This window comes from Hemiscyllium ocellatum, chromosome 21 (assembly GCF_020745735.1).
Source record: "Hemiscyllium ocellatum isolate sHemOce1 chromosome 21, sHemOce1.pat.X.cur, whole genome shotgun sequence".
NCBI lineage: Eukaryota > Metazoa > Chordata > Chondrichthyes > Orectolobiformes > Hemiscylliidae > Hemiscyllium > Hemiscyllium ocellatum.
This window is the reverse complement of record NC_083421.1, coordinates 45,807,832-45,820,195: the sequence shown is the minus strand read 5'-3', so window position 1 is coordinate 45,820,195 and position 12,364 is coordinate 45,807,832. Positions and strand designations below refer to the sequence as shown.

General features: G+C 38.9%; 1 protein-coding gene across 2 annotated transcripts in view; it reads left to right on the top strand.

Annotated features, from left to right (window-relative positions):
- scai (suppressor of cancer cell invasion) overlaps positions 1-12,364 on the top strand; it is a 181,238-nt gene that overhangs the window by 90,535 nt on the left and 78,339 nt on the right. For both annotated transcript variants that reach the window (XM_060841078.1, XM_060841077.1), the window contains 4 exons: positions 7,675-7,770; positions 10,401-10,487; positions 11,271-11,369; positions 11,689-11,785. In XM_060841078.1, the coding sequence (XP_060697061.1) occupies positions 11,759-11,785 (27 nt within the window). In that variant the 5' untranslated portion in view covers positions 7,675-7,770; positions 10,401-10,487; positions 11,271-11,369; positions 11,689-11,758. The remainder of the gene's footprint in view (positions 1-7,674; positions 7,771-10,400; positions 10,488-11,270; positions 11,370-11,688; positions 11,786-12,364) is intronic.

Below are 12,364 nucleotides of genomic sequence, written 5' to 3'. Positions count from 1 at the left end.
ACTCCACAAACTTGCTATCCACGAGAATAAAGGGATCCATTAGTCAGTATCTTGAACCCATCGTAATGTTCTTAATCTTAACCATAAGGTACACTGGAGCATGATCAGAGATGGTAATATTACCAATCGTACAAAATGCCACCAGATCCAGGGTTACTGCAGGGGTCAGAAAAAACTCAATTCTCGTGTGACATCTGTGCGGATTGGAGAAAAACGTGAAATCCCTACCTGTAGGGTGGAGACACCTCCAGACGTCTGCCAACCTTAATTCCCCACGCAGACCCACTAATGGTTTAGTTTGTACAGAGGGTATCAAGGGACTTTTGAACAACCTGTCTACTGTGCGGTCCATGCGACAGTTAAAATCTTTCCCCTAAAATGATGTGCTAGGACTTGAGACTTATCAGTTTAGAAAAGTTAAGAATCACACAACACCAGGTTATAGTCCAACAGGTTTAATTGGAAGCACACAAGCTTTCGGAGCGACGCGCCTTCATCAGGTGGTAGTCAGGTTACTACCACCTGATGAAGGCGCGTAGCTCCGAAAGATAGTGTACTTCCAATTAAATCTGTTGGACTATAACCTGATGTTGTGTGATTTTTAACTTTGTACACCCCAGTCCAACGCTGGCATTTCCAAATCAGTTTAGAAAAAGCAATTACAAAAAATTTAAGGGGATGAGCTGGGGGATAATAAACATTTAAAACACGTACTCTTCCCCATTTATCAAGGCTTTAAGAATTACAAACCTCCCATATATGTCTTTATCACATTCCAACAATTTAAATGGGAGATTTTTCCTAACCAATATAGTCACTCCCCTACTTCTGGTATTAAATGATGAAAAATAAACTCAGTCAAAGCCATTCTGCTGTAATTCCAAATGTGTTTCCTGTAACAAAGGAAAATCCTCCTCCTTTCTAAGACTCCAGAGTACCTCCTTCCTCTTAATTGGTGAGCGACTTCCCTTTATATTCCAGGTACACCATTTAATCAAATCATTAGTCATGATCTTCTGCAATTAAATTTAAATTCCAGAGAGGAGGAACCCGAACCACAAACTGATGAGCCTTAGTGTCACATGATCCACCAAATATAAAAGCTACATAAACTGAAACCACTACATTTAACAAATCTACAAAATTAAAAATAAAAAACAGCAAAAACCAAAAAGCAAGCCAACATATAAAGTGCCAATAGTGCTGAGTAGGGGGGAAACTACCCATCCCAAACTGCCCATTAGTAGGCATCTAATCATTTCAACCACCTTCACTTCTCCCTGCTAGAGCCACACCACAAACACAAGCTGAAAAGACTAAACACCCCATAGAATATCGATATGAATTTTCAAAATTCTTTTATTTCTAAAAGGGGGAATAAATACCTCACCCATCCTTTGGTATATCCTAACTTAGAAATTGAAAATGTACATCTTAACCTTCGCCAGACATAGTTTAAACCAAATTATTATCAACAGAGGAAAAGTAAGAAAAATAAAGCTCCAACCACATTTCATCAGTTTCTTTTACAGAATGATAAACACATACTAAAACAACACTAGTTAAACATACTACAATTGTTCAAGTTAGGTTAGTTTGTCCACAAAGTCTCTTGCCTTCTCCAATGTGTCAAAAAAATGTATGGATCCATCTAAGGTGATCCAAAGCACTGCCAGATATCTCTGGGAGTACTGAATCCCAAGCTCCCTCAGTCTTCTCTTGACATCGTTGTAAGATTTTCGTTTCTGGATCACCGCCGCTGAAAATCCTGAAAAAAACATGATCTTAGACTCCTCGTAAATTAGGGTCTTCGGATCCTTCCCCTGGACTCTGGAAGCCTGCATGACATTCTCCTTATCCCGGTAATGATGGAACAGCACCAGGAGAGGACGAGGATATTGACCCAGACCTAATCTCCGCATTGCGAACCGGTGAGCCTTCTCTATCTTCAGTCCTCTCATGCCAGCCTCCAAGTCAAGGAACCTCGGCAGCCAATCTTTAACAAATTCCGCATGCCATTTACCTTCCTTACTCTCAGGCAGACCGATGATCCAAATGTTTTTTTTCCTGCCCCTGTTTTCAACATCATCCACTTGGTCATGAAAATTACTAACCTGCATCTTCAGGGCTTGGATCTCATCCTTAAATAAACTGGCATCAGCTTCCACCACTGTGAGCCTGTACTCCACCTCATCCATCCTCTTCTCCAGGTCTCAGCATGAGAGAGACTGGAGCCAGCTTCTCTCCAATCTGTTTCCCCAGAATCTCAAGATTTCGAGGGCTGGTTCACCAGACAATTGGTTCCAACGTTGCTGCAGGCTGAACTGCAGACCTGGCCTTGGATGCTCCTCCTCCCTTTTTCCGCATTTCTGGACAGCTGAAAAAATAGGTAAGTTAATTTTTAGACATTTCTTGGGACTCCACGATCTTTCCGGAGTCCCAAGAAATCCTGATGACCTGGGTTGGGCGGATTAAAGGACCGTCCCGCTCCTGCTGCAAAGCGAAGCTCTGCAGTGCAATCTTCTCAGATTGCCACCATCTTAGATCACCCAGAACTGGATGACTATTTAACCAGACATTTATTTTTGGTTCTGATTTGGATGTTTCTAGGCAATTTAACTGTTCCAAGCCAACTGTAGGTAGATTTTCCAGGGCCTGTAGTCCTCTGGATACCGGCCTAATAGTTCCCTTACGCAGTTCAGGCCTAGTGGGTGTCTTTTGCTGTCTCAAGTTCACATGCCAGCAACAAGTACAGTGGCATGCTGGCCTGGATGCTTGAGAAAATGTTGGGTTTGATAGAGGCTTGGCTTTGTCTTGGGCTTTTGGGCTGACGTAGATGTGCCCAGAGTGAGGCTATGCAATTGCCATCACTCACATGGTGTTCCCCAAGCTCAGTCAGCCTGACGAGGGTGACCACTTCTGTTGGAATAATCTGTAACTCATCTGTTCCACTTGCCACATTTCCCAATGATAAAGCCAGTGTAGTGCCTGTTTGACATCCAGTTGGGCTTCAGCTAGTAGCTGTTTTTGCATGGTTGCATGTTTAATCTCACAGATCAGTCACTCTCTCAATATCTTACTTAGGGTTAAACCAAAAGCCTCTGCCAGTTGACTTAACCTCATGAAAAATTTAGATATGGATTCCCCTGGTTCTCAAACTGCCAAGTAAATCCGATGGCGTCTCATATTTAGAGGAGTTTTGGGGTCATAAAATTCCTTGGGTAAATCCATCAACTCTTGAAAGGTTTTAGTATCTGGTGCCTCAGGGAAAGTTAGACTTCTAATTACCATAAAAGCTGTGGGTCCACAAGCTGTCAGAAGAATTACTTGTTGTTTTTATCTGCCTAATGTTATTTACCTGGGGGACAAAAACCCTTCTTTGACATACTGGATCCAGTCTTCAAACATCATGATTAAACGGGTTAAACTTTCTAAATAGCTTTGCGATGCCAGGAATGCCTTCCCCAACCTAAAGACAACTGTTGGAAGTGAATCTCTTCAGGGGTGTGTTTTCCTCTTGTCTCCACTGAAATAACTCCATGAAGGCCAGTATACCAGGTCATCCTTTATTTACTTGTACACAGTTCATGACATGCACCCAGCTAGCTCAGAGCGAGCAGAAGTAGTTCACCATCGTTTTAGCCTTAAGTTTGCACCTTTCAATTCTGAGACCATGCTGTCTGCTTGGAGACTCTCCCATGAAAGATACATCCTCTCAGCGATTCCTCTTTCAAGCCACTTAACAGTTCGATATGTTTCAGTGTCATCATCACCGATTCTTCTAAACTCCAGTGAGTAGAGTCCTAGCCTATTTAAATTTTGCTGCTCAAACAATCCTGCCATACCAGGGATGATCATAGTGAATATTATCGGAGTTGTCACCCGTGAACTAACATCCACCCTTAAATAAGGGGACCAAAACTGCTCTCAGTACTCCAGATGTGGTCTCACTAATATCATGTATAGTTGCAGTTGTAAGACTTCCTTACTTTTATACTTTAACAGCCTTGAAGTGAAGGCCAACATTCATTAGCTTTCCTGATTACCTATTGTGCCTGTGTGCCAGCTTTCATACACAAGTACTCCAAGTCCCTTTGGAGTTTTCTGCAGATTTTCTCCATTTCAAACAAATCTGTTCCTTTGTTCTCCTTTCCAAAGTGAACAATGTCACATTTTTCCACATTATACTTCATTTGCCATTTTTTCTTTACCTACTCATTTAAACTATAGATATCTTCCTAAACTTTGCATCCCCCTCACAACTTGCCTTTCCACCTATTTTGTCATTTCAAATTTGGCAGCAGTACACGTGCTTCATTTCCTCCAAGTCATTAATGTATATTGAAAACAGTTGCAGTCCAAGCACTGATCCCTGTATGGAACTCTATTGATTATAGGTTGCCAACCTGAAAAAGAACCCCATATCCCCACTCACTGTTTCCTGTTCATTAACCAATTCCCTCTCAATGCCAGTTTATTATTTCCAACACTATGGGCTCTTATCTTATGATTTAACATTTTGTGAGCCTTGTGATACAGCTTCTGGGCATCCAAGTCAATGCATCTCTTAGAACCCCTCTACACATTCTGGTTGCCGCTTCGTCAAAAAAACTGTTAATTAGTTTGACATGATTTTCCGTTCATGAAGTCATCTTGCCTCTGTTGTGAAGCCATACTGACTCTGCTTGATTTTTGCTGTGTCATGAATTACCTCTTTAAAATGTCTGCCATTGCTTGCTTAATGTCTTTTCTGCTAGTCTATCTGCCCATTTCATTTTGGCTATCTCTGTCCTCGTTTCATTGTAATTCCCTTTAAGTAAAACACAATTGTCTCTGACCTAAGTTTCTTAGACTTGTAACTGAATATTAAATTTTATCATGTTGTGATCGCTGCTTCCTAACAGATTTTTTTACTCTGAGGTCACTTATTAAATCTACCTCATTACATGGTTTGTTCTGTGACATATTGCTCTAAGAAACTTTCCCCAGTGCAAATCAACATGAAGATGAAGGTCACTCATAATATATTGCTCAGTTCTTCCAACGTACTCCTGTTATTTGTTGATCCATACTCTTCCATACAGTGTGGCTGCTGTTTGGGGATCGATTCACTATGCCTACTAATGTCATCCTTACCTTGCTATTATTTATCTCCATTCAAATAGACTCTATATCATCCAAGCTTAGATCATCATTTCTCACAACTGTCCTTATTTCATCTCTTAGTAAGAATGCTATCCCACCATGTTTTCTTTCCGTCTTGTCTTTCCAAAAGGTCAAATATCCCTGAGTGTTAAGTTCCTAGTTCTGATCTCCTTGTAATCACGCCTCTGTAATGGTCATAATATCATAGCCATTTACCTGGATTTGTGCTGTCAGTTCACCTACCTTATTCTGAATGCTACATTATTTCATAATTGCCTAACTTATAAGAATTGGGCTGCAACCTGTTTTGTTCAATTCAATAATCTTGTTATGTTTTCATCATTTCCAAATTCAAGTATGGCTTGATTTAAGGTCCTCCTGTTAACCATATTACAAATGAATATAATAATTCTCAATGCGCTCACTTTAATGGTAAGTGCTCAAGATTTACGTTTTCCAACTTATTTCTTTCTCTCCTCAGTTTGTTGATATGCTATTTTATGCAGTGATTTTGTTCATTTCCTCAGCTGGTAATTGCAGTCTTGAATTGTTTTCTGAATTCTAACTGAAGTACACTTGAGATCATAATTGCAATTTCCCAGTATCATTCAAAATTAAAACTTTTTTGGTATTTCTAATGCAAACTTGAATTAACAATGATTTTTTAAATGATTTGGAGATGCCGGTGTTGGACTGGGGTGTACAAAGTTAAAAATCACAACATCAAGTTATAGTCCAATAGGATTAATTGGAAGCACACTAGCTTTCGGAGCGATGCTCCTTCATCAGGTGATTGTGACAATCACCTGATGAAGGAGTGTCGCTCCGAAAGCTAGTGTGCTACAAATTAAACCTGTTGGACTATAACCTGGTGTTGTGTGATTTTTAACTTTTTTTTAATGGTTATCCTATTCTGTTGACGTAGCTTTTACTAGAAGTGCAGCTGAAATTGCTACAATAGTGGGTCTAACAGCAACTGCTGATTGGATCAATGTCCTTATACAATCATTGTGCTCCATATTTTTGTAGTTGATCTAGTAGTCACATAGCAAAGTTGGTTAAGAAACTAGGAGTTTTTCCACTGCATGTTGACACTACTGTGATGGAAAGAGTGTGCCAACAATCAAATCCTACTGCTCCACCAACGGTAAACATTTGTTGATTCCATTACCAAACTAGCCAATCACTTCTATTTTGTACTGCTTTTGAGAATAAAAGAAACCTCTGCCTGGTTTCTTTAATGAACTCGAAACAATCAGTTTGTTATTGACAAAATGTATTCTCAAAGTGAGTGGCAACTACTGATTGTCATTTAAGCTACAATCCAGAATTAAAACTATATCCCCTCCAATCCTACACACCAACACATGTCACAGATCACAACAAGGTAAGCCTGTAGTAATGACGGTTTTGTTTCTAAATAAAAACAAAAGGTATGGTCAACAACTCCTGTCGGCCGAGAGTCTGGAAACAAAGAATTGGATGCGATGACTCGGGAGCTTTCTTTTGTTACTTTGCTGAATTGCTGACAGCCATAGATTGATGGTATGTCCAGTTTGACTATGATCAATTTGGATTTATATCTTTAAAACATGATCACAGTTTAGCTTTTTAGGTTTACAAGGTAGGCCAAAGTGCTATTATTTAGAAACTCTCAAGTTCTTTGAAACAGCGACTGAGAACACTTCAGGAGAGAGATTGCAACTTCTGGGGTGTCTTCTGTACTCTGACTCTTGGATCTGTCAAACAGAACACCATATCCAGAAAGAGTTGTAAGGCAACTATTAGCATAATCATCTTGATCCTCTCAAAGCTAACCTTGCCACTAAATAAGGCAATAAAACCTATCTCTTATCCCCTGGAAAGCTTTGTTTAGTTGCATCTCTAAATTCATTTTATTTCCAGTAAAAACAGCACATATTAAACATTGACTTCATTTTCAAGAAATCACATGGTTAACAACTCTCTTTAATCTAGTGGATGTACACATCTTAAAATGCTTGCATTCTTCCATCACTTCCCTGATTGGTTGTATCTGCCATGAAGGTGATGCTGATTGTGCCACAATATTCAGTTATTGACAGCAAGATGAACACCATCAACTCGACCACCCACTGCCAACCCTCATTACCTGATTCTAACACTGCATCTAGATCTGCCGTAATATGGCCTTCTGTGGTTCAATGCTGAATCTTGTCAAATAACAATCCTACAAAGTACCTAACAATGTTTGATTGCGTTCAGTGTCCCATATGAGTTCGAGTTGTTGAAATTAAGGCTGCAATAATTCTAATTTAGGCGATGTGGATTTTTTTAGTATTATTTCGAGCATACAAAATAACAATATTTGTTGCATTACCTGTTTAACAATATGAATATGTAGTTAAAGCTTTGATTTTATACTTTGTTAGCTGTCAATTATACACCAAACCTCAATCCCTTGACTCTGCCTCTTGATTTGGCCTGAAAAAGCTGGTTTTTACAAATTTACTTCTCAGGTTTAAAGTAAATTTTATTCTGTTTTAACAGGGACTTACCTCAGTATGGTCAGAAACAATGGCAGTCATATTTTGGACGTACTTTTGATGTTTACACTAAGCTCTGGAAATTCCAACAACAGCACAGGTTGGGAGAAATTTTGTTTTACAGTGTATGCAATAAAATAATATTTTGTTTGCAATAAACTACTCCAAAGTAAAGAAAATGGATATGATCTATCCTATCACCTGACATCCTTTTTGGTTCTGCAGCAAGCTAGATGAAAGTACTATTAACGTCGATGTCAGATTGTTTTCACAATGCGAGTAACTTCCCTTAAGAGTTAGTTTAGCAAAGTTTATAAAGTTCACTTAATCAGTTTATGTTTCAGTTAAGGATTGAGAGGAGTTCATGTGTAGGCCTGATACAGTGTGTGCTTGACTCTGCATTGATTCATATATACAAAAGTTCATGTAATTCCAATATTGAGGTGAGTGGTCCAACATGTTGCAGTTTTGTTTATGTTTGACAATACTATTCTAACCATCAGGTGAAATAATTGAATTAGAGCAGGGTTCAGTACTTTAGCCAAATGTGTAAGAAGTGGTATTCACAATATTCAATCTTTCAGTCTTACAGTCCCATTCCCATTTAGATGTGAAGGCATTAATGAGATTACATTTATTTACCTAACTTATTTACCCAGAAATTGTAAGTATGTGGAACTTGCTGCCACTAGAAGTAATTCAAACAAATAGCATACATAGATGCATTGATGACAGGGTAGCTCAATAATCCAGGAGGGGCAAAGAGAATAGAAAAGATGACCAAACAAGTGGATGAAGGTAATGCAGTTGATGTGGTGTATATGGATTTCAGTATGATGTTTGATAAGGCTATTGCACAAAAAAAAACAGAAGCATGGGATTGAGTGTGATTTAGTGGTTAGGATCAGAAATTGACTAGCTGAAAGAAGATAGAGGGTGGTGGTTGATGGGAAATATTCATCCTGGAGTTCAGTTACTCGTGATGCACTGCAAGAATCTGTTTTGGGTCCATGTTGTTTTTACAAATGACCTGGATGAGGGCATAGAAGGATGGGTTAGTACATTTGCAGATGACACGAAGGTCAGTACACTTGTGAATAGTTACAAAGGATGTTGTAGGTGACAGAGGGACATTGATAAGCTGCAGAGCTTGGCTGAGATGACAAATGGAGTTTAATGCGGAAAAGTGTGAGGTGATTCACTTTGGAGGAGTATCAGGAATGCAGAGTACTGGGCTAATGGTAGGATTCTTGGTAGTGTAGATGAACAGAGAGATCTTGGTGTCCAGGTACATAGATCCTTGAAAGTTGTCACCCAGGTTGATAGGATGGCAAGAAGGTATATGGTTTGTTAGCATTTATTGGTAGAGGGATTGAGTTTTGGAACCATGAGGTCATGCTGCAGCTGTACAAAACACTGGTGCTGCCGCAATTGGAGTATTGCGTACAGTTCTGGTCACCGAATTATAGGAAAGATGTTGAAGCTTTGGAAAGAGTTCAGAGGAGATTTACTAGGATGTTGCCTGGTATGGAGGGAAGGTCTTCTGAAGAAAGTCTGAGGGACTTGAGGCTGTTTTCATTAGAGCGAGGAAGGTTGAGAGGTGACTTAATTGAGACATCCAAAATAATCAGAGGGTTAGATAGGTTGGACAATGAGAGCCTTTTTCCCCTGATGGCAATGGCTAGCATGAGGGGACATAGCTTTAAATTGAGGGGTGACAGATGTAGGACAGATATCAGAGGTAGTTTCTTTACTGAGAGTTGGAGGGGCATGGAACGCATTGCCTGCAGTAGTAATAGACTCGCCAACTTTAATGACATTGAAATGGTCATTGGATTGGCATATGGATGCAAATGGAATAGTGTAGGTTAGATAAGCTTCAGATTGATTTCACATGTTGGCGCAACATCGAGGGCCGAAGAGCCTGTACTACACAGTAATGCTCTATGTTCTGATATTTTATGTCCTAAAAATTTATTGACATAGTTGGCAGTGGGAGGAGGCTGATGTGAAGGATGGTTAAGTTGGGCTGAAAGGCTTGTTTCTTTGTAAATTCCCTGTAGTACAATGTTGTTTCTAACTTGGCTCTGAGTGCTAACTGATATCGTCGTGTCAAGAGGCAAATGTACTTTGAACAACTTATTATCTCGCTTACTTTGACAAAACTGGAGTTGAACTATGGTGATGTGTTTGGATGAGAAAAACACAGGAGACTGATCTCAAAACCCACCCAGACCCACTTCCCTCTGACTAATGCACCTAACACTATGGGCAATTTAGCATGGCAAATTAACCTGACCTGCACCTCTTTTGTGACTGTGGGAGGAAACTGGAACACCTGGAGGAAATCCATGCAGACACGGAGAGAATGTGCAAACTCCACACAGACAGTCACCTGAGGTGGAATTGAACCTAGGACCCTGGTGCTGTGAGACAGCAGTGCCAACCACTGAGCCACCGTGTCGCCCAATGTGTTACCATGTGATTAATTTTGCCTACATAAGTAATAGGTAGTACTCCGCATTTCATTGCATTGCATGCACATTTTGGTTGAAACTTTAAAATTGTTGTAAATTGCACTTCACTGGCACTGTAAAACTAATATTCATTGAATACAAAGTACCAAGTTGGAATTTATCTGTACAATTTCTTTTGAAAGTTTAGTTCATTTGGATAATATATCTTACGCATGATTGTACATTTTTTTTATTTGTCCATCGTTCATTCCAGGCAAATTTTGGACAATAGGTATGGCCTGAAGAGGTGGCAGATTGGAGAAATTGCTTCAAAGATAGGACAACTCTACTACCATTATTAGTAAGTTGGCTTTTTTGGTGTGGTTGAAAGCAAATGATCACTTGGGGAAATTATTTACTCAAGTAGTCAGTAACCACTTCAGACAATCTTGTATTTGCAATATGCAAAATTAACATTTAAAGTTGCACTGGTCCTCTTCTGTCTTGGCTCCTACCTTGTGCTTTGGCAGCTTTGCTTGGGGATCAAACACTGTGCAAAAGTGGTGATTAGAAGTAATGTCTGAGGAATTTGGTATATCTGCTTGTAATAAGAACTGCAAAATATGTATTACTGACATCCAATACCAGTGGCATTAGAATTTCTGATTTTCTTTCACTCACTCACACTCTCTCTGTCTGTCTGTCTCTGTCTCTCTCTCTCTCTCTCTCTCTCTCTCTCTCTCACACACACACACACACACACACACACACACACACACACACACACACACACACACACACACACACACACACACACACACACTGTTTGCTCTGTCTGTCGGTCTCTGTGTACTCCAACTCTCTCTTATCTTTCTCTTCTCTGTCTCAAGGATAGGAAAAAAGAGGAGAGAAATGGGTAGGAGAAAGAGAAAGTATAGGCTTTTCAGCATACCAAATTGTATTTGTTTCCTTTAGGGATGTGAATAGCCTGATAAAACTTGTAAACCATTAATTCTTTTAAAAGAAAAAAAACTAACTTGTAGCTTGCAGGTATTGTTCATCCCTTAAAACATTTTAACATATGTCTCAATGTTTAGCTGCCTTATATTTCTGTTTGTTCTTTTCATGACATTCCAATCTTTAGCTTGCGTACTTCTGAGACCAGTTACCTGAATGAAGCATTTTCCTTCTACTCTGCAATAAGACAAAGGGCCTACTACTCCCAGGTCACTAAGGAGGATAGGTATGCTAACTTTTTTTGTGTATGTAACTACAAGTATAGATCTATATATGCATATCAGATTTGGTTATATAAAAGGCATATGTACTAAAATACCCTTGCCAATATCTGTTTTTATTTCTTTTTATGGACAAGTGTGCTAATGTTTTCATGAAAGGTCTTGAATTAAAAGAGCAAAGTTAGAAAGTGATTAAATTATTTTGGAAAATTTTAGTTTGTGTTAAATTTTATCTTAAACTTGTTTTTACTTTTTTCCTGATTTAGTTGGGTTACTCAATGTTTCTTTGCTTTGAATCCATTTGGGTTTGCTCACTTTCTGTAGGCCTGAACTTGTGGTTAAAAAGCTACGGTATTATGCACGATACATCGTTGTTTGTCTGCTCCTCAATAAAATGGACCTTGTTGGAGACCTAGTTAAGGTATGGGATTTATTCTTAACTGTGTTTCATAATTATAAAATTTCAGAGATATCTACAGTGAAAAAGCATTTGTGTATGGCTTCATGCATTAATTACTGCATTGCCATTGAATGAATTGTTCAATCTCAGGGAAGCTGAAACCGTATGTGGAAAAACTCTGCCATTCTGTTAGATCCAAAACTGAGCCTGAAATTGGAAATATATCTATCTTTAAAATAGCCATTTTTATCTATATAACATTACCAACTTCCATCTTTACCTCATCTTCACCTACTGAAATTTTTGTTATATAGAGACTGTTTTGCCCAAGTTCTTCCTTTCTGCTTCCTACCTTCAAATATGTCTGTGAATATTGGAGGAATGGTTAGTAAGTTTGCATATGACTGCATTTTTTTTTGTTAGAGAAAATGAAGTAAAGATCTTTTTTTGCTATTTACTATGTTATTCCACTTGATGTAGTAACAACACAAGGTCTTGTTGATAGGGTGTTGAGATAAGAATTGAGATTGAAGAAATGAGAATATATTTTTCCTCACTTATTTTTGCCTTTCCTGAAACAACAGTAGAAGTGATTCTGGG